Genomic DNA, 24,304 nt, shown 5'->3' on the forward strand with positions numbered 1-24,304 from the left:
TCACTTCTTTACCAACTCATCGTACCATTACCCTCAACAACTCATCGATTCATTCTTCAATTTACCTCTCATCGGCGCCGCCAAAAAATCCGCGCCACATAATCCGTAAATTTGTCAAGAGCACCTTTTCGATTGAATTGTCGTGTTATCTCTTCTTTCACAATACTTTCACAACACTTCCTGCAACTGTCAGAGGAAGGAAGCGAGTTTGGCCTTTGTGATTGCATAAAAGTTCCTCTTAGTAACGAGGCAAACTTTCTTCGGTCCTTTTCATTCCGGGCGAAACGTTTCAAAGAGTAACGGAATTAGCATGCAAAGCTAGGACAAGCGCAATTCTCAAACTTCTTTCAAGGCAATGATCAAGCATATCTGTTGAATATAGAAGCTTAGGTTGAACCTCGAAGCAGATTTCCAGTGACCTATTCAGATTTTGGCGTTGCTAGGCAGGACGTTTGGAATCCAAACTGATCGACTCAGCTTGCCACCTTGAATACGAAAATGGCACTCGATCCTGCCCAAAAGGCAAAAGATGAGATCAAATCTTTCTCGCTCTCACCTTCGCCACCACCATCACAACAAGCTGGGCCATCTCGTCAAAAGATGCAACCTGCACCATCAAAATTAACACACGAAGCCATAGAACAACACAATGCATTGAATCATCCTTTAGATGCGAAACCTCCTACCTTTGCTGGTGCTCAGCCAGAATTGAAGGGGTCACCTACATACCCAATCGTCGTTCCCAGTGTGAGACAAGACCTGCACACATTCCATAATGGGCGACAAGCACAACTACTCTCACACCAAGCCGAAGTGAACGTCAAACCTAATCCACAACAATTCATCTATGCAGGACAAGGATCATCTTTCGGCCAACAGCAAAATGGTTCTAGCCAAGCTATTCAGCCAAAAAGGGAAGCAAAAATGGAACCTTCTGCAATTGATCTGACTAACGATGAAGATGAAATCACACTTGTCAGCGCAAAAGGTCCATCAGTCAACACAAGCGATCTGCATCAAGTGGTCTGTGTTGGTGTTATTTGTGCTACGATGATTACAAATCATGGAATCCCAGACAGTCTGACAATGCCTTATTTGCCGGTTGATCTAAGCGAAGTGAATGCTCATCCGAGATGGCACAAAAAGGGTTGGCCTTTAGGTGCGGAATACTACCTCGAACCAGGGTTTCGGCCCATCGAAGTTACTGCCCGAGCTACAGCAAGACCGCAAGTGCACGTTCATGAACTTATAACACCTTACGACAATAATGGTCAGCCACAAGTCCGTCGTGAGTCATTTGGTCTAGTGGTTGACAAATATAGCCATGCTATCTTTTCTATGCTCAATGAGCGTAGGATGCGAATCGCAGCAAGGATCAAGGTTCTACCAAGAAGTATGGCAATGAATTTCATTCATCCGATCGAGTTGCTTTGCTTCATGGCACGCAAAGATGTTCCGGCATTCATTATGTCGCTTTTTCAGAGCAATATTCCCTTGCTCATGCCTACTCGATACGACCGAAATACATTCGAGTATAAACCTCCTCTAGAAGTGCCCGACTCTTCATTGTATAATCGCTATCCAGGCTACAATCCCAATTTCACTTCGTACGGGCAAATGAATCCACCGAATTATCCTTCTTTTCAGATGCCGAATCGTGGCATGGTAATGCCAACAAAAGAAGAAACGGAAGAAGAACGACGAAAACAGATGGACCAAGTGTATTCAAATTTACCCGACGGAGAAACTTTGACGACGACAAAAGTGGACGAAAGCTTGATCACTACTCCATTGATGAATCATCAAATGCGGGCTTTGACTTTCCTCTTGGATCATGAAAAGAACAAAACATTTGACGAAGATGGCAAGGACGAGAATATTGTCTCGCTATGGAAGGCAAAAAGACATGGAGACCGTATCATTCATTACAAGAACGTCGTCACACGAGAATCGCAAACTCGTTTACCCAAATTATGTCGTGGAGCCATCTTGGCAGATGATATGGGTCTTGGGAAAACACTTACTACGATTTCCTTGATTGCATCAACACATGAAGAAGCTCGTGCATGGTCCAAAAGGAAACTTTTGACAGATGATCAAGGTGAAGCTTTGCCCAAAGAGGAAGCAGATTCCGACGATTCAGATGATTCTGACGTGGTTGCAATTGATGTTCCTGGCGCACCAAAGCGAGCCAAGACCAGTCATAACACTAGCGGGCCTAATTATGTTAATGGCAAAAAGAAGAAAGAGGGAAAACGTGATCACAAAAAGAAGGAGCTCGAACAGTGGAAGCGAGACAATATCAAAACTCGCTCTCGTGCCACCTTGGTCGTTTTACCTCTCACTTTGGTATCCGCATGGGAAGAGCAAATTCGCCTACATTGGGCGCCTGATAAGCGACCCAAGATCTACGTTCATCACGGACACAATCGCCTCAAAGATCCCAAGAAGATTGCACGCAATAATATCGTGATGACAACGTATAGTACGCTTGCTTCCGAATATAGCATCGTGGCAGCAAACGAAGAAAGCGATAGCGAGGACGATGAAAAGGAAGACGACGATGAAGAAGAGATTGTTGTGACGGATGAGCAGGGTAACGCTATCGGTCGCAGATTGACTGCTGCTGAAAAAGCAATTCTGATCAAGAAAAAGAACAGTGCGAATCGAAAGAGAAAGCGCAAAGCCGACAAGCGAAAGAGACTCGAAAAAGGAGAAGGTTTCCCTTTGCAACAAATTGAATGGTTTCGCATCGTGTTGGATGAAGCTCACACGATCAAAGAATCTCGCACATTACAATCGCGTGCATCTTGCTTCTTGATGGCAAGATCAAGAATCTGTTTGACCGGTACGCCAGTACAGAATAGGATCCAAGATTTGTATGCATTGGTCAAATTCTTACGTTTGGAACCTTTTGACGATGCAGTAGTATGGAATCGCTTTTGTGCTTCTGTGGACTCAAAGATTGGTTTGGAAGCAGCAAAGCGTATCAAAAAGGCAGCAGACAAGGAAGAGCCGCTAGATTCAACTGCAATGAAATGCGTACAGACCATCATGAAGTTCCTCACTCTTCGTCGTACAAAAGATATGAAGATGGCAGACGGTACCAAGATTCTTGAATTACCCCCGAAATACAGTCGAACGGTTCAACTAGACTTTGATCCTATTGAAAGAGCGACGTACAACGAAATGCGTGAAAAATACAAGGATGACTTTGAAGAGATGAAGAAGAACGATACGCTCAAGTACAATTATGCCTCTATCTTGCACGAGATTTCCAATTTACGTATGACTTGCGATCATATCGAACTTGTTGAATCCAACAAGGACATTCGCCTTCGCAAAGATGATCCCTTGAATCAAGGTGAAGATCCTGATGCTTTGATCAAACGAGAGGGTATTTCGCGTGATCGTGCGATTCGTTTCTTTGAGATTCTTTGCAGTTCGGACAAAGCAGATTGTGCAATGTGCCATCATGATCTATCAACATTCGCAGATGACACTTCACGACAAGAATCACCCATTGAAGAAATCGGTCAAGGAACATCTGACGAACAAGGCAGCAAGAGGCCAGTATTGACAAAGTGTGCACATCTCCTATGTACCCATTGCTTGGAGAAAGCCGTGAACGCAGGTGATCAGACAATGGAGAATATCGATGAAGAAACCCGTTTTGCTTGTCCGGATTGCGGTACAGCGATTGCAGCGTTGACAGAGATACGTACTTTGGCACCAGGTGATATCGAGAAGAATACAAAAGCAAGAAATGTCTTGACAAAAGAGACATTTGGAGCTGATGTCGGCATTCCGATCGACAAAAGATCAAATTACAGCACAAAAATTCGAGCTTTGGTGGAAGAATTGGAAACGTTCAGCAAAAGCAATCCTTTCAGTAAGCTTTATGATGCGAGTAAGCCACATCTTGATCAAGTAGCTGCAGATGCAACCGAGAAGGATATGGGATACGAGGAAGTCTATATTGCCGAAGCTGGTTCGTCTACTAGACCGATCAAATCCGTCGTGTTCTCTCAATGGACGAGCATGTTGGATCGTGTAGCACGTGCAGTACATCGAGCAGGCATCAAATCTGCTACGTTGGATGGAAGGATGCAAAGATTTGAACGAAATGAACATTTGGAGAAATTCCAAAATGATCCCTCGGTGGAAGTATTTTTGATCAGTTTGAAAGCTGGTGGTGTTGGTTTAAATTTGGTCAGCGCTTGTCGTGCATACCTCTTGGAGCCATACTGGAATCCGGCAACCGAAAATCAAGGTCTTGATCGTGTTCATCGTATGGGACAATTACGACCTGTTGTCACAACCAAGTACATCGTTTCACGTTGTATTGAAGAGAACATGTTGGAGTTACAACGATTAAAGATGGAATTGGCCGAAAGCGTGGGTGGAAAGAGAAGAACAATGAATCGTGAACAAGAATTTAATATCTTGTTCAACGATGATTTTTCAACACGTAGAAACGGTAACAATAACGCTCAAGCTTCAACATCACGAATCACTGCCGCTGAAGAAAGCCATACGGAGAGTGAAGGAGATGAGCAAGAGGAAGCGGCGGAAGAGAATGGGGAGGGCGGGGAGGACTGAATCGAATTTGTAGAATCGCAGAAGTAAATTTGAGTTCCTTTATTATTACAACAGAATACCTTATCAACATGTGTATACCATTTATAGTTTCAAAAATTGTACATGTACCTCTTTTCCTAGTAAATAGATGATTTTAGACAAATCTGAATGGACCGGGGTGTTTTCAAGTCATTTAGCACCGAAGCAGAGTATGTAACATACATCATCATCTCCGCGATATGATTCAGCCATCGGGGCAACTGACCCGTCGAGGCGGCCATACATTTGACGTGGTAAGGGCGCGATTGTGTGATTGCTCGAAGGGTACAAATATGCTTTAAATTTTGTTCATTTTTACAAAACCGACAACCCAACAAGATGATCATGCATTTGCAAGCAGTCGTGTTTGTTTTGAATTATCTTATCATCTGCTCTACTTCTTTCAAGGAGGAGCACCAATCGCACAGCGAATATAGTGGAATTTCAAGTCATGGCAGTAATGGGCAAAATCCTCTATCTGGTAGCAAACGACCATTGTTGGACTTGAATAAACCCGCACAAGATCAAACATATGCATCCACTGCAAATTCTATTCAGAAGAAATACAAAGAAAGCGTGAAAGATACAGCTAGTTCTCCGGTACAATCTCCTTCCAATAACCGGAAAAAAGCAAAACCAATGGCCAGGACACCTAATCCTTTTCCTAAAGGATCATTCGAAAGAAAGCAGGAAACTCGTCGAAGACAAAGAGAAGGTTTGATTGCCGCTCATACACGTCGAAGGCAAAAGCGTTTAGAGTCTTAATTATCTCAGAGTTTGTGCGTATCTAAACGGGCCGCTGTGTATTCATCTTTACCTTGTTTGTCTTGCTTGCGGTGAAATCTACTACATTGCGTGATATGTGTATGAAAAGATGTCCTGATGTGTGCCAATTAGCATTTCACAAAATCTCACAGCCATTCACACGTCTTTATCATGAACGTTAACCTTTTCCACTTTATCCAACCTTGACTGCAATATAAAATGCCAAAGTGTTGCATTGTTGCCTTAGTGATACTTATTATCATTTCTCAATTGTGTGTTGTTGCAATCGATGGCGCATCTGGAGCTTCAAATTCCACTCCTTACTTCGATCAGCAGGAGTTCAGCGCACAATCTTCATTTGAAGATGCATTGATATACCCAAAGCATGCAATTTCCCCTCATCATGTTGGCGAAGAAGCTTCAAGTGCATTTGTTGAACCAGTCTCCCGTAAAATCCCAAAATTCAAGTTAAAAATTGACAAAACAAAGATTGATCAAGCATGGAAAGACAATTTTAATCAACGAAAACGGAAAAGAGATCCAAAATATGAATCTGACGGAAGATCGGCCAATACTCCACGCAAAAGCAAATTGAACAAAAATGATAAAGTTGAGAAAGCAATGAAGACTATGAAAAGGTTTACAAAGAATTTCAAAAGTCCAGAAGAACGTTCACAAAAACAAGAGTATATCTATGCAAAACCATATAATCTCAAAATAAAGGACAAACGGCGCTCGAGCGAGTTTGCAAGACGTATTAGAGCTAAGCAGATGGCTAGCGACAGACTTTTGCATCTTTCAAATTCCAATATAAAGAAAGATAATCAAAACTACTAATAAGGCGACTATAAGTGTTCGAGGCTGCATATGACCAATTTCAATTCAACAGCTGAAAGTGCGAGTGTGTACGCCATTACGGGGCATCTTTGCATTAGTGTACGCCATGTCGAACAATAAGTTTTGTTTGAAAAATTCGAATTCTTTTATCAAATTTCTAAAGAGTCGAACTTTTCGTACCCTTCCACCACCTGCTTGTTTGTTAAAGATGAAAGTACTTTCATTACTTTTCGCATTCTTCACGTTTGTATCATTCTCTTTTCAGACACCAACGTCTACCTGGCATGATTCTGAATTGATGAATGTCGCCAATCAAAGATTGAGTACTCATTCAAGCCAAAATCATCCTCATTCTTCACAAGCTGCTGTATCTACTTCACACGCTACACATGGTCATCCTCAATCATCACACGTCACTTCCTCTGGTCAACATTCGCCTGGCAGATCAACTTCTCCACACATACGCCGAGAAAGAACGGTAAAGAGCATTCTTGAAACTTCTGAACCAATGCAACTTTCACCACACAGTAGAACAGCACAACAAGTGGCTGTGAAAGCAGAGCATTTGGCGGGAAGTACAACACCGAAGAGCCGAGGTAGAAAACGCAAAGGCGTTGTGATTGGAAATGAAACAGAAAAAGTCCCGAAAAAAACAGTGTCTGAAGCAATGCGATGGCAAAATAAACAAAGAATGCTTGCATCGTGGGCGCCAGGAGGCAGTAGAAGACTTGCATTTGAAAAATCACGTCAAGAGAAAGCGGAACAGGAAGCAATTTCACCTTCAACGGAAGGAAAAGGTAAGTCGGCATCAAAGAAACATCCCAAGACTACCGTGAAAATTGAGCCTAAAGATGACTAGACGGTCAACTTGTTATGATTTTCATCACCAATTGCTTCGTATGTTGTAAACGCTGTGTCTGTAGAGGGCTGTTCTGAATTTCTCCCTAGCTTTTGTAATGCATTTTTCTCTTTACCGTCGCGAGTGTTTCAAGGTGTACACAGATGAACAGCGTCATGGCTTGTACCGAGCTTTGACAAGGCTCCTTCTTGTGGACGACTGAAGGCTCAATAGAGAGCTTACTTGTTGGCAAAGGCAGTGCACAGCTATATTTTTGCATATGTGTCATCATTCGTTTCATAAACAATGAGGCAAAATCAAAAACATAGTATAAACTTCTTGTGGAACTGGAAGGTATTTAATTAGCACTTTTAACAATCCATGCACCTTTATCAATCATTGTCAGACAACTCAACAATAAATGTTGGAGCTTATCATGTTCATCATCCACCGTGTACCTTTAGCACTTATCCTTTTCACGCTTACACTTGTATATGCTTCATTTGGTCTACCAGCCGACTACGATTATTCAACATGGAACGAACCTGAATTGAACAGCGTCATAAGTCCAGCAGCAAAAGCAGAAGCAGCTCGCAGAGGAGAAGTTGCACGTATGAAAGGAAATCATGTTGCGCAAACGCAAGGTCGTAGACCAACAAGGTCAGAAGTGCAAAGACACAGATGGGCTCAAAGCTCACTTCCAAAAAAGCATAATGGTTCAGGAATTTCGCAAGAAAGCGTAGGCAAAGAGAATAAGAAAGCGTCTTCACCTTCAATGGAAGGGAAAGGTAAATAAGCAACAAAGAAGCATCACAACGTTTCTGGCAAAAATGAACCTTAGAAAGCAAGTTGTTCTTGATTATCTCTCTTCTTCATCCTCATGATTGCGTTGTACATACAAAGCCGAATGTGTATTTCAGACATTACGAAGTACACAGCTTTTCATTGATTTACTGATATTTGACAGAGCTTTCTGATCAGGTGACCGAATCAATCGATTATTTGTTTGTATATTGGTCGGTACAGGCAATGCATTGTAGTATTTTTGAAGTATGCATCACAATACGCTTCAACGGAAACAACACAGCAAGACGATGTTGAAAAGCAGAATGTGACTTCTTACTCTTAAGTTGAAAAGGTACTTATTCAGCACTTTTAACCCTTTTTTACATCCTCATCGCTCGGTGTCAAACATCTTAGTAAATAGACACAAAAAGCCCATCATGCTTGTTATCGATTGTGTACCTTTAACAATCCTTTGTTCACACTTGCACTTATAGACACATCAATTGTCTTTCCTTCCGAGCACAATTCGTCAACTTGGCAAAATTCTGAATTGATGAGTGCTGTAGGTCAATTTACGGGGAAATAAGGAGCACAAGCAGAAGCAAGAAAGGCTGAGGCAGAATCAGCTTGTCAGAAAGATGCTGATCGTATTCAAGAACGATTTGCCACTCATATCCAAGGTCGCAAACCAATATTGATTGACATTCAGCAGCACAGACGTGAACAAAGAGCTAATTCAAGGAAACGTAGTTGCCACTAGTCACTAAGAAAGAGGTTTGAGCATTATCCGAGAAACTATCCGCGTGCTCGAAGTTCTTATCATACTTCATTTCTGCTACTGCAGCTGTCAATAATTAAGGTTGCTTTCTTCTATATTTCAAATTACTCGTCTAAAGAAAGGAGTAAAGAGGCCCCGTGTAGTAAATTAATTTGAGAATAGTCTAGTTCGGCTCCCTCTTTTTTTCTTATTTAGTAAAAATAAAAAGCATGTTGTTGACAAGAACGCGTCAAAAGAGCGGGTAACCTGTGTGTTGGGTTAGGTAGTATTTATTTTTAGCTTTATCTTTTATTTTCGGAATAGTAAGCACACTGCTCTAACGCCAAACATAAATCACGCTTTAGCCTCGAATCGAGAAAAAGGATAAAGGGAGATTTTAATTAAAAGCGCGTATTTAGTAATGTAGAAAGACATCAATCAGCCTACTATTTTATTCAGCCTCCTTTTTTATCTTTCTCTCCTCGATCAACATGGCCAGAATTACAAAAAGTCCCAAAAACTTTGAATCAACAGCAATGGACACCAGTCCTTCAAATCAGACCGCAGCCGCATTCATCTCTCAATCCCTTGATGCTTCTCTTGATGAATCAAGTGCTGATGAATTAGGTCCAGAAACTAATGAAGAACAAGCTGGCTTAAATTCTACAACAATCACACCAAAAAAGCGTGGCAGACCATCACTTGCTTCAAGATCAATAGCTCTACGTAATACTCCTCCATCGGAGAACGATATCATCGTAAAAGAACGTGATGGTCATAGACTCAAATTAGTCTTGTACAATCAATTTCGATGTGGAAAATGCATCACTTCCGGTCAAGAGTGTATTGTGGAAATTGGACGAAAAGGATCGCATGTTGTTCGATGTGAGCTTTGCATAGCAAGAAATCAAAGTGTAACACATTGTACACTTCCACTTCAAACTTTGTTGGATTTAGATGAACAAAATCCGCATTTACGGTATACCATTCAAAAAATGGAAAATCAAGTTAAAAAGAATGGTTTGCAATCTTTCACCGCCAGAAAAGAAGATCCAACAAATGCTCCTGGTGCTGCTGCTGATACCTCTATAAGCGCAGTTTCTGGCCCAATCTCTGAAAATCGTTTACGCGAAGCAAGAGCAAGATTGAACAGTTTGAGAAAAGCTTGCGAAGTGAACGGAGATAAGTTCATCGCAAGTCAATTGGAGGATATCATCTCAGAATGTCTCTCTGGAGAAGCCTAAAGAGAAGCGATGCTGCTGTACTATACCTATGTCGATACCATTCCAAATATCATTCTAGTCGTGCCATAATTACCTCTTATCTACTTTCGATCAGTCGAAAATGCATACATAATCGATGGTCAGAAGGGACTTATCGTATTGTCTATTCAATCCAAAGTTGCCCTCATAGCTCCTTCCTTTTGATTTCCATCTTGATGTGCAGATGCATTATAGCGATCCCTACTCTGCCCATATGATGGTAGCAATGAGCTTAATTTGCACGGTTCACGCGAGTGCATTTATTCCTTCCACTTCCTTACTCACACGCGTAAGACGCTAGAATCATTTCTATCGAAAGTCGATTCTTCCCACCATCACAACCGAACGGGCAGCACAAGCAAAGATGGCAGATGTCGAGAAGCATGGTCAGCCAAGCGAAGCACAACTAGGGGAAGAGATGATGGATGCCGAAGATGATCAAGGGGAGAACATCCCGGTAGACGCAAGTGAGACGATCTATGTCAAAAACTTGAATGAGAGCGTACAAATTGAAACGCTAAAGCAAACATTGAGAAATTTGTTTGGAATTTATGGTAAAATTGTTGACATTATTGCACACAAAAATGTTCGAATGCGCGGTCAAGCTTTCATCTCGTTTGAATCAAAAGCACCTGCTGTCAAGGCTGTAAAGGAAGTAAGAGGGTTTCCATTGTATGGCAAACCTATTCAACTTGCATTTGCACGGACTACATCGGACGAAATCGTAAAGAAGAACCTTGTAGCACAATTAGGAGGCGATGAAAACGGCATCAAATCAGCATTGGAAGCACACAAGCAACAAAGACTAGAGCACAAGAAGCGTCAGAGGACACAATGGAGAAGGAGACAATTGGCTTTACGTGCTGGTGAAAATGAAGGTCAAAATGCAAACATCGGTGGTGTGCCGGGCATGGATGGAAGTGCAGCAGCAGCAGGAAAGAGACAAGAAGCTCAACTACCCGACGAATATCTTCCACCAAACAAGATTCTATTCATTCACAACGTACCCGATTCAGTCGACAAGGATGCATTGGACGCCTTATTCAGGTCGCACGATGGAATCATCGATGTTCGACATATCCCTGGCCGCAATGTTGCTTTTGTGGAATTTGGCAATGCAATGCAAAGTAGTGCTGCGAGAGACGCACTGAATGAACACCAGTTCACACCCCAAAGCGAGAAGCTACGGATCACATTTGCCAAATGATCCCCCTCACACTCACGTATTTGTATTTGTATCAATCTTGTCTCTTACGTTGTACCACATCATACATTCATATGCACTTTAATAGCAATACTAGAAATACATAGGCTTCTGCGCTTCAATCAAGCACCATTTGTTCCATCTGCCGGTCCACCTTTCTTACGAGCAGAAGCTGCTGCGTTGGCTTTTTTGAGTAATTGAGCACGTCTTGCTGCGGACATACTTTGGGCAACAGCTTGACTGGTCAAACTACTTCCATTTTCAGAAGGAGGAGGTGATAAACTTCCACTTCCACCACCGCCGCCGAAGGAAGTACCTGCTCGCATGGCGGATAAAAAGTCAAAATGAGCAGTCGTTGTTGCTCTTCTATGATGACCTTGTCTTGCTGCTTTGATAGGTGTGTTGTTTAATGATGGTACATCATCTTCTAATGTTTGATCAGCTGAAAGTGATCGAGATAGATTTACACCATTTGAATTGTCTAAGCTCGTATCTCCAACGCCAGACATTGTTTCCGATCCGGTCACTTCTGTAATCTCGTGATCGTCCTCAGGTGCGGCAAAGAGGGAGAGAGTCGGCAATGTACGTTCATGGACTGGACTTCCGCGAACATTTGCCGTATGCATTGGAAGTTCGCCCACATCATCAATCGAAGATGGAGGAGGAGGCGCCAATCTTCTAGCAACAGCAACTAAATCCTCTTCCAATTCAGACACCTTACGTGCAGCTTTGTTTGCCCGTGCTTCTTCATCAAACAATTTCGCTTCCAATTTTCGAATTTGACTTCGAGCTTGTGACATGTCCAACTCATGCTGCTGTGCTAAGCCATCGATGAACTCTTGATCAAAGATTGCTTTATTATCCACAACTGCAGCAGAAGAAACATCGTTTGCTTGATCTTGCTGCAATTTAAGCAGCCTGCTGATTTCATCGTCCTTTTCGGATAACAAATTTTGCAAGGATGCTTGTTGATCTGCCTGCAATACAGTGATATTCTTCAACTTCCGCTGCAAAATTTCACTTTCGGATTTGCTTTGTCTATTGCTTTCTTCGCTTGCTTTGAGGGAACTTGCAGACTTTTGATGGTCAGATCGAACTTTCTCAAGTTCTTTCTCCAACGATTGCACAATTGCAGTCTTTTCATCAAGACCAGCCTTGTATGTCTCGCTGTCCTTTGAAAGGGATGCGTATTGCTGGTTCAAGTGATCTATGGTGCCAACAAGCTCTTTCTCTTTCCGCTCAAATTCATCACGCACAGACTGCAACTCCTTCCGCAAGCTTTCTTGTGCTTCTGCATTGGCATTGGATTCTCGAGTCAATTGCTCTTGCAATACTGTGATCCGATCAGCCTCTTCAGCTTTCATCTTTTCAACAAGGCTCGCATGTTCTTGCTCTCGCTGTTCCGATGTAGTTTGGAGTTTGCTCAATTGATCGTTGATCTCACTCTTTTCGCTTGTTAGATCTTGTAATCTTTCAGATATTTCTTGCTTTTCTCTTTCTAGCAAGTCCACCTTCTCTCCCGACGCCTTCAGGCTTGCATCACGTTCTGAGATGGTCTGTTTGTGTGATTCAACTTCTTCACGTGCTGTTTGATGTTGCTTTTGCGATTCTGCCAGTTCATCCTTTACGCCATTGATAGCGATAGTGTGCTGCTTCTGCTTCTCGGCCATTTGGCCTCGTAAATCGTCAAGAGCTTTCATGTGATCCTCTTTGGCTTGATTGAGTGAATTAGAAGACTCCTGTACAAACGCATCATGTGATTCCCTTGCCTGTTGCAATTCTTCTTCGACCTTGCTATGACTCACACTTTTCGCTTCCAACTTAGCTTTAAGCTCGTCTCCAAGTCGTGTTGCCGATGTATGAAGATCGTTTGACTCCTTCAATTGTCGATTCAAATCTTCCTCTTTCGTATCATGCGACTTTTGTGCTTCTTCCATCTGCCGTTCCAGACTTTGATGCTTTTCAGCATGCTCAGAAGCTTCTTGCGCCATTTGATCTTTCAAAGTTGCAATGATCTGATCTGTTTCTGCTTTCAAAGATGTGTGTTTGTCTTGCAATGCAGATACTTCTTTCTGATGACTATCTTTGGCCAATTGAAGCTCCTGTGAAACGGCAGTATGTTGAGATCGAGCGTCTTCCAGTAATGAGGTAAGATCCGCAATTTGCTTCTCATTCTCTGCTTGCTGTTGCTTTGCCGTCCTTATCTCAGCCTCCAATTTGGAGATACTTTCTGCGCTTTCGGCTTCAGTCTTTGCAAGTTTTTCGGTGACCGCATCATGCTTTTGGTTAGATTCTTGTAGAGAATTTGTCAAGGTGGCAATCTTGGCGTCCGTAGCCGATTTCAGTTCTGCGAGCTGCTTATTAGCCGCTTCAATCTGATCAGAAAGCGTCGAAATTTCATCGACTTGTGATGTTTGTGTTGCTTTGTATTGATCGACAATAGTTGCATGCTCTGATCGTTCGGTCTCTAATGTTGATTGAACTTCGGCCAATTGTGCTTTGATCTCTTCTCTTTCCTTTGTCAACGCTGCCACTCTACCTTGCACCTTCAACTTCTCCCTTCCCAGTGAGGTGATCTTTTGCTCCAACTCTTTCAGAGCTGCTTCACGTTCAGAGAGTAGCTTCTGGTGGCTTTCAACTTCTTCACGTGCTTGCTTATGTTGTTCTTGTGATGTTGTCAGTTCGCCATTAAGACTTTCGAGAGCAGAGCTGTGTTCCTCTTCCTTTGCACTGAGTTGATCTTGTAGGTCCTTGACAGCTTTCTGGTGTTCATCTTTAGCATCGCGAAGTTCTTGAGATGACTGTTCAACAAACGATTCGTGGGTAGATTTGGATTGTTGCAACTCCTCGCGCAATTTACTCAACTTGTCCTCCAAAGCTTCTACCGCTCTCGAATGATGTTCTTTCATCTCATCGTTCGATTTGGTGGACTGCTCAACGAAAGCCTCATGTGAAGTAGCTGCTTGACGTAAGTCCTCTTCCAGCTTGCTGATACTGGCACTCTTCGTCTCTAGCTGTGCTTTCAGCTCGTCACCAGCGCGAGTAGCGGATTCGTGGAGTTCGTTAGCTTCTTGCAGTTGTTGTGAGAGATCTCTTTCCTTCTCGTCGTGTGACTTCTGTGCATCGTCTAGCCTTTGCTGTGATGCTTGTTGCTTTTCAGCATGTTCAGCTTCCAATTTGCTAATTTGATCTTTCAAAGAAGTGATAGCATTATCGGTTTCTGCCTTGAGTGATGCATGCTTATCATATGCTGATGAAAGATCAGAACGTAAAGATGAAATTTCTTCTTGGTGAGACTCCTTGGCCGTTTCGAATTCTTTGGAAACGGTGGAGTGAAGCAACTGAGCTTTTTCCAACGATGAAATTAGATCCGATACTTTACTCTCGCTCTTTTCTTTTGTCGATGTGTGCTGTTGCTTTTCTGTAGCCAAGTGGTCCTCCAATGAAGCAATCTTCTCTGCACTGTCCAATTTGGCAGCCTCAAGTTCTTTGACGATTGTGTTGTACTTTTCGTTGGACTCTTCCAAAGATTCTGTCAGAGTTGCAATCTTGCCATCTGTTTCAGCTTTCAGGGAGGCATGTTGCTCGTTAGCTTTCGCTAAATCATCTGTCAAACTTGAGATCTTCTCAGTCTGTGAAGTTTCCGTTGCTTGATGTTGATCTAAAGCGCTTGCATGCTCTTTACGCTCATCTTCCAATAGAACAGTAATACGAGCAATCTCGCTAGCCTGTTCTTCTTTCTCTCTATTCAGAGCAGCTATACGACCTTGGATTTTCAATTTCTCTTTACCTGCCGAAGAAATCTTTGATTCAAGATCCTGAATAGTTGAATTGCGTGCTTCGAGATCTTTTTCATGAGCTTCAACCCGTTCGATTGCCTTTGCGTACTTGTCCTGCGTCACCTCAAGCTGATTTTTGATATCTTGCACGGCCTCGTCGTGTGCCTTCTGCTTCTCATCAAACGATACTTGAAGATTGGTGATCGCCCGTTCATGCGCATCTTTTGTTTCTTCCATAGCCCGAGTAGACGCTTCAACATGTGATTCATGCTTGTCTCGAGCATCAGAGAGTTCTTTGGCCATCGCGCTCAAGGCTTCTGCCTTTTCACCAAGAGACAACTTGTGCCTGTCAGACTCTTCCGAAGCAGCGGCATGAAGATCTTTCGCATCGCTCAATTGTTTCGACAATTCTTCTTTCGTCGATTGGTGGGCTGATCTGGCTTGTTCGAGATCATTCTCGAGCCCTTCTTTGATTTGCTGATACGAGGTGGATTGCTTCTCAAGATCGGCTTTCAAAGATGTGATAGTAGCGTTGCTCTCTGTTTGGAGATTATCATGCTGCTGTTTGGCGGAGGTCAAAGCATTTTGCAGGGAAGTCGTTTCTTTGGCATGTAAATTTCTAGCTTCTTCCAAATCCCCGGTGAGCGCTGTGAACTTTGTCTTTTCATCCTCCAAAGAAGCGGTCAATTCTTCGATTTTCTGGCCTGTTTCTGTCTGGAGAGATGCATGTCTTTCTTCCGAAGCATCGAGTTGGGATTGCAGATTAGCAAGAGCTTCGACATGCTCGCTTTCGTTGCTTTTGAGTGTTTCTTCAGCGTTCGCTCTCTCCTTACGCTCTTCCTCCAATGACGACTTCACTTCTGCCAATTGACCATTAATTTCCTCTTTCTCTTTCGTCAAAGCAGCCATACGTCCCTGAATCCGGAGCTTCTCTTTGCCCAGATTGGCTATCCGTTGCTCCAAATCTTTCATATCGTTCTCGCGGCCTTCCAAGAGCTTCTTGTGAGACTCTAATTCTTCTGATGCAACATTGTGAGTGCTTTGCAGTTCATCATGTTGGGATTTGAGACTTTCAAATTCCTTTTGAAGCTGTGCCTGCTTCTTTTGGTGATCAGCACCGGCCATTTCAACTTGCTTGCTGTGATGTTCTTTCAATTCAGCCAGTGTCTGATCATGTGCCACTCGTGCATTTTCAAAATCGTCCTGCGTCTTGCTTAGGTTGTTCCTCGCTTCATCTAGTTCACTTTTATGCTGATCGCGCTCTTTGGCTGTCGAAGCATGCAATTCTGCCAATTCGCTTAATTTCTTCTCAAGACCGGCTTGTGCTGTCTGATGGCTTGATCGAGCATCCTCTAGATCTTTAGTGACTGATCCATGCTTCTCTTCATATGAAGCCTTCTCAGTCGCCAGCTGTTCACGTAAGGTTTCAACAAGTTTTTCATTCTCTGACTTGAAGTTGGAATGATCATCGATTGCTTTGTCCAACTTTCCTTGTAAATCTTTCACGACGTCAGAATGTGATGATTGAGCAGATTTGGACGCTTTTGCCAGACTGTCGATCTTGGTTTGTGCTTCGTTCAAATTTTTTGTCAATTCCGCAACCTTAGCCTCGCTTTCAGTCTTTTCAGAAGTATGTTCTTCGGAAGCGGCAGCAATTTGGGCTCGTAAAGACTCCGCTTCTTCTTTATGTTCAGATGTAGCCGATTCAAGATTCTTGGAAGTAGCAGCATGTCCAGCACGCTCTTTTTCGAGCACATTATTCAGTTCAGAAATCTCTTTTTGGCTCTTGGCTTCTGCATCATTTTGTAGTTTCTTTGCCGTCTTCAATTCATCCTCAAGCTTTGAGACCCTCTCATTTGCCTTGGACTCGCTTGATTTTTGGCTCGTAACAAGCTCATCATACTTTGTACGTGCTTGATCCAAAGATGAATTCAAACCAGAAATGGTCTTTTCACTTTCTTTTTTGAGCTCTTCGTTTTGTGCTGCCGATTCATCGAGCTTCTTTTGCAATTCAGACATTTCCTTGGCATGATTCGATTCTGACGATTTTAAACTTTCCACAAATGTCTTGTGTTGAGATTTCTCACCCTCTAATTGAGCGTTCAATTCCGAAAGCTTCTTCTCGTGCGAGTCTTTCTGCGAGGACAGCTTCTGCGTCACTTCATCTAACTTGGATTGCAGTGATTTCATTTGATCAGAATGAGCAGATTTTGAGGTGTTGTGAGTGTTGGAAAGCTCTGCGTGCTGTGTTTTTGCATTGTCCAAGCTGCTCTGAAGCTCTTTTATCTTGACTTGCGTGTCCGTCTTGATCGAATCCCTTTCTTTGGTGATAGAGTCTAGCTTGCTTTGTAGCAATGAAAGTTCACCCGATTGAGAAGTAGTCGAATTCTTGTGCGTCTCAGCATCCTTAGCACGTTCGGAACGCTCTTTATCGAGAGCTGATTGCAGTTCAGCAGCCTTTGCATCACGATCGGAAATTTGTGAGGCGCGTTGTTTCGTGATCGATTCCAATTCAGCCTGTAACGAGGACACCTTTTCTGCAAGTGTTGATTGAGACGACTTTTGAGTTTCCTCTAGTTTCGATCGCTCAGATCGCTCTTTTTGTAGAGTACTCGTCAGATCCTCAATCTTCTTTTCGTTGTCTTGTTTGGAGGCGGAATGCTGCGAGGTGGCAGAGTCTAATTTGGCCTGAATAGTTGAAAGCGCTTCCGCATGAACGCTTTTGGCAGATTCGAGATCCTTGGCATGCTTTTCTGACTTGGCACGTTCACTTCCCAAGTCGGACATCAGCTTTGTTATTCTATCGTCACCTTCTTTCTTGGATGAGCCATGCTGTTCGGTTGCTGAATCGAGTCTTTCCTGCAATGCCGAAAGAGCTTTCGAGTGTGATTCTTCAGCAGATTTGAGCCGATCAGATAATGAAGAACGCTGCGAACGCTCTTCTTCCAAGGAGGCTGTGAGGCTGGCAACCTTTGCTTCAGTGTCGGTCTTGCTAGTTAAATGCTGCTGTGTTGCTAGATCAAGCTTGCTTTGTAGCGTAGATAATGCTTTTGCGTGCTCATCGTCCAGATCTTTACGCTTCTTTGAGTCGGTTTGACTTTGTTTTCGCTCACTATCTAGAGAAGCTGTCAACTCTGCCACTTTTCCTTCTAAACCCTTCCGATTGGAATCATGTCCGGCTTTTGCTGTATCCAATTCACTTTGTAGCTTTGCCAATGCATTCTTGTGTTCGCCCCGAATGCTCTCAATCTGTTTCTCTGAGGCGGCTTGTATGGCAAAATGTTCATCGATAGCGGCTGTCCGACTCTTTGCTTCTTCTGCTTGTTTCTTTTCACTTTCTTCCAGCTGTATGACCTTTGATTGGAATTGTGAGATTTGCTCTTCCAGCTTAGCCTTTTCTGCATTGAGTGAATTTATAGTTTGCTGTTGACTTGTCAGCTGTATCCGCAGTGGTGTCAGATCAAGGTTATCATGACTAGGTGTACGAGCGTGTGCTTGCGAGCTGGTGTTTCGCGAATGAGATGCTTTTGTTGGTGATAGAGGTGCTTGAAAGATTGAAGCACTTGGTCTAGACGGGGACAAAGCTTCCTCTCCTCCAGATTGTGATCGTGCACCTAAACTTGAAGGAGGCCTAGGTGTCAAATTGAACCCACCACGTTCTGAAACAGGCGGGGAAGATACTTTGCTGATTGAGCCTGCCCTACTTGATCTTTTGCTGGATGATCGTGTTAATTGAGGTTGCTCAACGGGAGCTGGCTGAAGTGCTGTACCATTACTCTCTTCTGCTATCGTTTCATCTTCATTCTCGCTTCCATTTTCTTCAACTTCTTCACCACCTCCGGCTGCAACTGCTGCTGCTGCCGCTGCTTTTCGTTTTTGTTGTGCTTTTTTGAGTTGCTTTCTTGCTCTTGCAGCTCTTGCTGCTCTATCTTCTGCGTCAGCCATTTTGCTGCTTGACAAGATGGATGGAACTATATGATGGTGTAATGTAAGTAAGTAAGATCTTCTCTGCCATTCCGTATCCGCATGAACCCTAATAAACACAAACACCCTCTGCGCTCCGTGCGCCAATGCTTGAAAGTTTGGGCTGAATGACAAGAGGTGCGTCCGGTCAAACACTATTAGCGTGGAAGTTGTCTTGCCAGAAGAAAGTTGAACAACTTGTTGCAGTTGGCTTTTCTTATACTTAGGATCATTCTGCCACACTACCTCTTGATTAATACTTCTCGTGCATTCGATGATAAGGTAAGTTGTACATTCTGCGATCACATGAACAGCTGGTAACTCCCAAGATAGCACAGGTTCAGACACCCTTCTCGATTTTGCAACGTCGGCGCACAGTGCACACACACATCGGATCGGACATTCGGAGTAATTTATCGTGTTCTGCACCAATGTCGTGCTTTACCTTTTCTTCCCCGCAAATTCTGCAATCAATGTGACTTAACATCTTTCTACCATCTCGAAACATTCCACAACAAACATGACTGCAAAGATCTTATTCTTGAACGGACCTAATCTCAACCTGCTTGGTACTCGTGAACCAGAAAAGTGAGTACAATCGTCACAACAGTAACTCTTTGCAACGTTCTGACAGGCTTGACCTCTCACACAGATACGGCACAGAAACACTACAAGACGTCGTAAGTAGAGCAGAACAACAATGCAAATTCCATAATCTCAACTTTGAAGCATTTCAAACAAATCATGAAGGTATCATGTTGGACAAAATTCATTCTGCAAAACATGATGGAACAAAGTATATCATCATCAATGCAGGCGCTTGGACTCATACTTCTGTTGCTTTGGTAGATGCTTTGAGTGGAGTGGACATTCCTTTTGTTGAAGTTCATGTGAGTACACGAGAGCTGTATGGATGAAAGTGAAGCTGATCGAGTCTACCCCCACCCCTTTGACAGATCTCAAACACTCATAAAAGGGAAGAGTTCCGACATCATTCATATCTATCTGCAAAAGCAGTTGGTGAGTCATATTTAAAGCGATACAATTTAATGGAGATACTGAATTGATGCTTTCCGCTCTCTACTAGGTGTAATCTTAGGCCTTGGAACGTAGTGAGTGTAACCACCTGTGCAGATTATCGTCTAATAATCTAACAACCTCTCACACTCCTCTTTTTCAGCTCTTACACTGCCGCAATCGACTTTGCTGCCAATCAATTAAATAAAGCCAAATAGAGCAAAAAATGAAAATTGCATTTCTCATGACATAAGAAGGATCCTCCAAGATGAAGCTAAAAGAAAAGAAGACAAAGCAAAATCGAAAGAGTAATCCCTTAATCATCCTTGTAAATCTGAAATAATCATAGCAGAAGAAATTGCGGCCATTTTATCGCTATGTTCTAGGACAAAGGCATGTGGCATACCCAACTTGCATACAATCGAAGCACGATCTGGCATGGCTAAAGCAGGATCAACGGTTAGTGGAGCAGCAGCTGTCTTTCCTGTTGGTCCAGGTTTCAAAGTTTCATCCAAAGTTGGCTCAATCGCTCCTGGACTAAAAACAACCCCGTCCAACGAATTTTCCGGATCTTCTGCCAACAAATCCAATTCTCCATCATCCTCTCCTGCAGGTTCGATCACGATACTTCCGTCAAATCTACGTGAAGCACGAGCAGCTACCAAGCTTGGCCTTCTGCGTAACGTGCGTGCAGGTGATCCTAAAGGTGATTGTATATTTCGCATACCCGAAGATGGTGCACGAGGAGGTGCGCCTCTACGATAGCCCAAATTACCCAAACTGCTTGCTAATCCATATCCTGCACTTGCACCTGCATGAACCATTCCGGCCAAAGCTCGTCTCTTTGCCCCACTTCCATTCCTTCTTGCCCTTCGAATCTCTTCGACCGAATACGATTTACGCTTTTTCAACGTTTTTTGTGGTTGTAGTCCTTTATGTTTGTCGATAATCGCAGCGGGTAATTCATATCCTTGCAATCCTAGCGTCTCTTCCACTGCCAATCGAGTTGATTCAGGAGCCCATCCGTCCAAATCACCGGCAGCCCAATAAGCTCGAAGTTTGACGGGTAAAGCACTTCCGTTTCGTTGTCCATTCGATTGATGATGTTCATCTTCTGCTTCGTTCAATGCTTGTACCTTTTTCACTAGCTTCATCTCTTCTCTTCCCATACTGATTGCCTGTTGTGCACATTTGCTGTCCAAGATGAAATCGGACGTGATTTTGATCGCTTCCATAGGTTGAGAAGGCGCACCACATAAAACGAGAAAATGAACGATTGGCAGAGGGAAGAATTGTATGATTCGCAACAGTATCGAAACCAAAAAGCTTAGCACCATCAATACAGATGGTGCATATGGTGATAGTAGTGGCCTGTCATCTGCTTTCAATAGCCAGGATAGTCGACGTGCGTTGGGACTGTGACCGATTTGATGTAATGCGGGGAACAAAAGATGAACAGATGAGACTGGTACAGGATTGAGTTTACGTCTGACAATTTCCAAAGCCATATAAGCGCCAATGCTATGACCTGCAAGGATAAGTTTTGGTCTATTTGCCAGAATTGTAGTCTTTCTTCCATTCCATCTTTCAGTGATTGCTTTGAGAATATTGGCTTTATTTTGTATCTGTTCATCGAGCGAAACAATCTTTTGCGGAGGATGAAGTGCGTGAGGATCATGACCTAACTGGGACAAACAAAAGATTTCCAGATTTGATCGACCATCGCTATGAACGAGATTTTGCAATTCGGTCAAGTAGCGGGTATAATAATCTGCCAAACCGGGATTGCCGACGATAAAGACTAGTGAACCACTTGGAGGTAATTCGATGTCTGATCTAGCAGGCCAATAGAGCACCCTTGCACCTTCTATGTTTAAGCTTACGGGTGGTTTGCTATGCCTCAACAAGATTGAATCGTCCGTCATACTTGCGAGAGGAGAGAGAGAGGAGGTGTTGGTTGTTGTGTGTAAATCAAGCTGACAATCCGTGTTTAAGCAGAAGTGTGGAGTCTTTAATTGTGCGCAAGTACACAGTTGCATTGTTGCACTTTACAAGAGAGGAGCGGGAGATTGAATTTTAGCTTCATTCGGCGTCTTGAATGCGCCACGCTTAATTGATTCAAGCTGGGGCTGAATCATTTTACCCTGAATTACGCCCAACGCAAGATTCTGTTGTTGATCAGGGTCGCTCTTTCTCACTTTGCTTCTCACCATATACTCTGATTATGAATGCAAATTGGCGTTAGGGAGTCACTTCGGTGTATAATTGAATAATTTTCCTTCATTGAGTTGGCCAATGATTAAAATGTCTTAAACTATTCCTCCTCTCTCTCATTTCTCTTTTCCTCTATCTTCCATCATCTTTTCTTTACCTCGAAACCGTATAAGCATTCGCTACAATGTCGACGAATGATAGTCAGGCACTGTCAACCATTCAAAATATATCCGAACCATGCTCAATCGCAATGGCTGCCGTGACGGGATTTCTTTGTTTGTGCATGTTGATCAAAACGTACAAAGCAAAACAATTTAAAGGTTTAATGGTTTCATGGGTGATCTTTTTAGCTTGTAGGACGGCTACATATGCCCTCAGAGCACACCTGGCAAACACTCAAAAACAAGGAGGAACGATCAATGGAAATGAAGAAATCATAGCTGGAGTACTTTTGGTTTCTGCTTATTTGTTCTTCATAGAAGCTGTTTTGGATTTGACTTTATACTGGTGAGTGATGTGTAACAAAGCTGAACAGAATGAAGAATCTGACTTCATCTGTTCAATTAGGTTCCTTGATCTACGTGACATACATTTATCCGGCAACAAAAGCATTGTTCTCAATCTGTCAATGTTTGGAATTCTGACGGCGTTTTCCGCGGTAGGGTCACTTGGACAGGTAAAGATTATCGGTTCATTCGATCCTAATGAGATACACATGGGCAAACAGCTACTTGAAAGTTCAGGAATCATGTTTATGGCCGTCGTTGGATTCATGATGATTTTCACAATTCTAATAGCAATCATTGGTCCTGCTGCATTGCGTAGTAAATTCACAGTGGAAGGCGGTCGATGTGTGCCAGGTGTAAGACCAAGAATGTTCCTTTCAACAATCTTTTTGTTGTTCTTACAGGGTTGTTTAATGGTTGAAGCCTTTTTTCGAGTATGGTCTGCAACCAGTTCCAGTGGTTTCATTCGTCAAAATGCCGCAATTGCCTTTATGGTTTTCTTACCTGAAACGTGCGCAATGGTTCTTGCTATTCTTGTCAACTTTGAAGAACCCGTTAGTCCATTGATCATATGCTATCATGTACGCAAGTTAAGGGACATAGAATTTGGTTCATTCGGAACAGCAAACTATTTTCGTAAAATGTCTCGTTGATCGATGCATTTGCATAATATCATTACTGTACTTTAATAACTACTTTTCCTTTTGCTCTACCGGTATCGAGACGTTGGAAAGCCTCTTTTGCTTTTTCGAATGGAAAGACGCTGTCGATATAAATAGAATCAGGGCTGATTGTTGTCGTTGACTCTTCAAGCCATTCACGTTTAGGATCAAGAATGACAACATCATAACTTTCTCCTAAGCCAACGTATCCTTTTGCCCATCGAAGCCATTGACTAATAACGTAAGCAGGTGCACGCCAGTCATAGTATGTGTATGGACCACCCATGGTTTCTCTTCCGGTCTTATCACCAACGATGCTGATATAGCGCAGATTACCTGGGATCCCAATGCATTCAGTTCCACCCACACAATCGATCACCGCTTGTGGCTTGAATGCGGTTGCTTTCGCACGAACGTCATCTGTTGTATAATCGACATGTTGATCAACTTTAAGTTTATCCTGTAAGAATTCCTTATTGCGTGAAGAGCTTGTAGAGAGTACTTTCCATCCTAGCTTCTTTGCCAAGATGATGGTATATATTCCAACTGCTGAACTACCACCCAGAACAACGACTCTCTTTTCATTTCGACCCGATTTCGTCAAGAATGGCTTGACATCTTCAACGCACTTTTTTGCCGTTAGCCATACCAATGGGAGTGCAGATGCTTGTTCGTTCGTCCATGAAACGGGTTTATTGATCATACAAGTTTTACTAGCATCCAAAACTGCCACTTTTGCCAAAGTTCCCGTTCGCAAAGGTGTAAAAGCAGAGAATGAAATTCCAAAAACTTCATCTCCTTTACTGAATCCTTTTGCATGTACTACTTTTCCACTAAAATCACAAACTATTCCCCATTCTTTTCCTTTTTCGTTTGCATTCTTTCTTGGCAAATTCATCGTTTGAATATCCACTGGATTTAGGGCACATGCATTCACTTCAACGATCACTTTTTCACCGTCTTGTGAGGGAATGTTAATCTTTCCTTGTTTGAGACCTTGTGGATAGGCATCTGTGTATACCCATGCATTTGCTGAAGTTTTACCTGACATGATGATAGATTGTGTTGGTGGTAAAGATGATTGTCAATCTGAT

General features: G+C 42.8%; 7 protein-coding genes across 7 annotated transcripts; 5 read left to right on the forward strand and 2 right to left on the reverse strand.

Moving 5' to 3' along the window:
* Positions 1-498: 498 nt before the first annotated feature.
* Positions 499-4,602, forward strand: FA14DRAFT_179839 (uncharacterized protein; the record flags this gene model as incomplete). The annotated part of the gene is made up of 1 exon (XM_025500958.1): positions 499-4,602. The coding sequence occupies one exon, from the start codon at positions 499-501 to the stop codon at positions 4,600-4,602; it is 4,104 nt and encodes a 1,367-aa protein (XP_025353488.1).
* A 1,002-nt stretch (positions 4,603-5,604) lies between these two features.
* Positions 5,605-6,222, forward strand: FA14DRAFT_155886 (uncharacterized protein; the record flags this gene model as incomplete). Its single annotated transcript, XM_025497789.1, has 1 exon — positions 5,605-6,222. The coding sequence occupies one exon, from the start codon at positions 5,605-5,607 to the stop codon at positions 6,220-6,222; it is 618 nt and encodes a 205-aa protein (XP_025353489.1).
* A 2,829-nt stretch (positions 6,223-9,051) lies between these two features.
* Positions 9,052-10,062, forward strand: FA14DRAFT_161168 (uncharacterized protein). Its single transcript, XM_025498985.1, has one exon. The coding sequence runs from the start codon at positions 9,095-9,097 to the stop codon at positions 9,845-9,847; it is 753 nt and encodes a 250-aa protein (XP_025353490.1). The 5' UTR covers positions 9,052-9,094; the 3' UTR covers positions 9,848-10,062.
* A 123-nt stretch (positions 10,063-10,185) lies between these two features.
* Positions 10,186-11,195, forward strand: FA14DRAFT_161169 (RNA-binding domain-containing protein). Its single transcript, XM_025498986.1, has one exon. The coding sequence runs from the start codon at positions 10,230-10,232 to the stop codon at positions 11,070-11,072; it is 843 nt and encodes a 280-aa protein (XP_025353491.1). The 5' UTR covers positions 10,186-10,229; the 3' UTR covers positions 11,073-11,195.
* An 8,136-nt stretch (positions 11,196-19,331) lies between these two features.
* Positions 19,332-20,046, forward strand: FA14DRAFT_179845 (catabolic 3-dehydroquinase; the record flags this gene model as incomplete). The annotated part of the gene is made up of 5 exons (XM_025500959.1): positions 19,332-19,399; positions 19,464-19,701; positions 19,768-19,831; positions 19,899-19,923; positions 19,992-20,046. 5 exons carry the CDS (start codon positions 19,332-19,334, stop codon positions 20,044-20,046), a joined length of 450 nt encoding a protein of 149 aa, XP_025353492.1.
* On the reverse strand, positions 19,994-21,793 carry FA14DRAFT_161170 (uncharacterized protein). Its single transcript, XM_025498987.1, has one exon. The coding sequence runs from the start codon at positions 21,751-21,753 to the stop codon at positions 20,149-20,151; it is 1,605 nt and encodes a 534-aa protein (XP_025353493.1). The 5' UTR covers positions 21,754-21,793; the 3' UTR covers positions 19,994-20,148.
* Positions 21,794-23,223: 1,430 nt separating this feature from the next.
* Positions 23,224-24,261, reverse strand: FA14DRAFT_179848 (uncharacterized protein; the record flags this gene model as incomplete). The annotated part of the gene is made up of 1 exon (XM_025500960.1): positions 23,224-24,261. One exon carries the CDS (start codon positions 24,259-24,261, stop codon positions 23,224-23,226), a length of 1,038 nt encoding a protein of 345 aa, XP_025353494.1.
* Positions 24,262-24,304: the final 43 nt, after the last annotated feature.

Source organism: Meira miltonrushii (genome assembly GCF_003144205.1).
Source record: "Meira miltonrushii strain MCA 3882 unplaced genomic scaffold FA14scaffold_3, whole genome shotgun sequence".
NCBI classification, from domain to species: Eukaryota; Fungi; Basidiomycota; class Exobasidiomycetes; order Exobasidiales; family Brachybasidiaceae; genus Meira; species Meira miltonrushii.

Bases quoted from the DNA above. Each gene is read 5' to 3' on its own strand.
- FA14DRAFT_161168 (XM_025498985.1), top strand. From the start codon at position 9,095: ATGGCCAGAATTACAAAAAGTCCCAAAAACTTTGAATCAACAGCAATG.
- FA14DRAFT_161169 (XM_025498986.1), top strand. From the start codon at position 10,230: ATGGCAGATGTCGAGAAGCATGGTCAGCCAAGCGAAGCACAACTAGGG.
- FA14DRAFT_161170 (XM_025498987.1), bottom strand. From the start codon at position 21,753: ATGACGGACGATTCAATCTTGTTGAGGCATAGCAAACCACCCGTAAGC.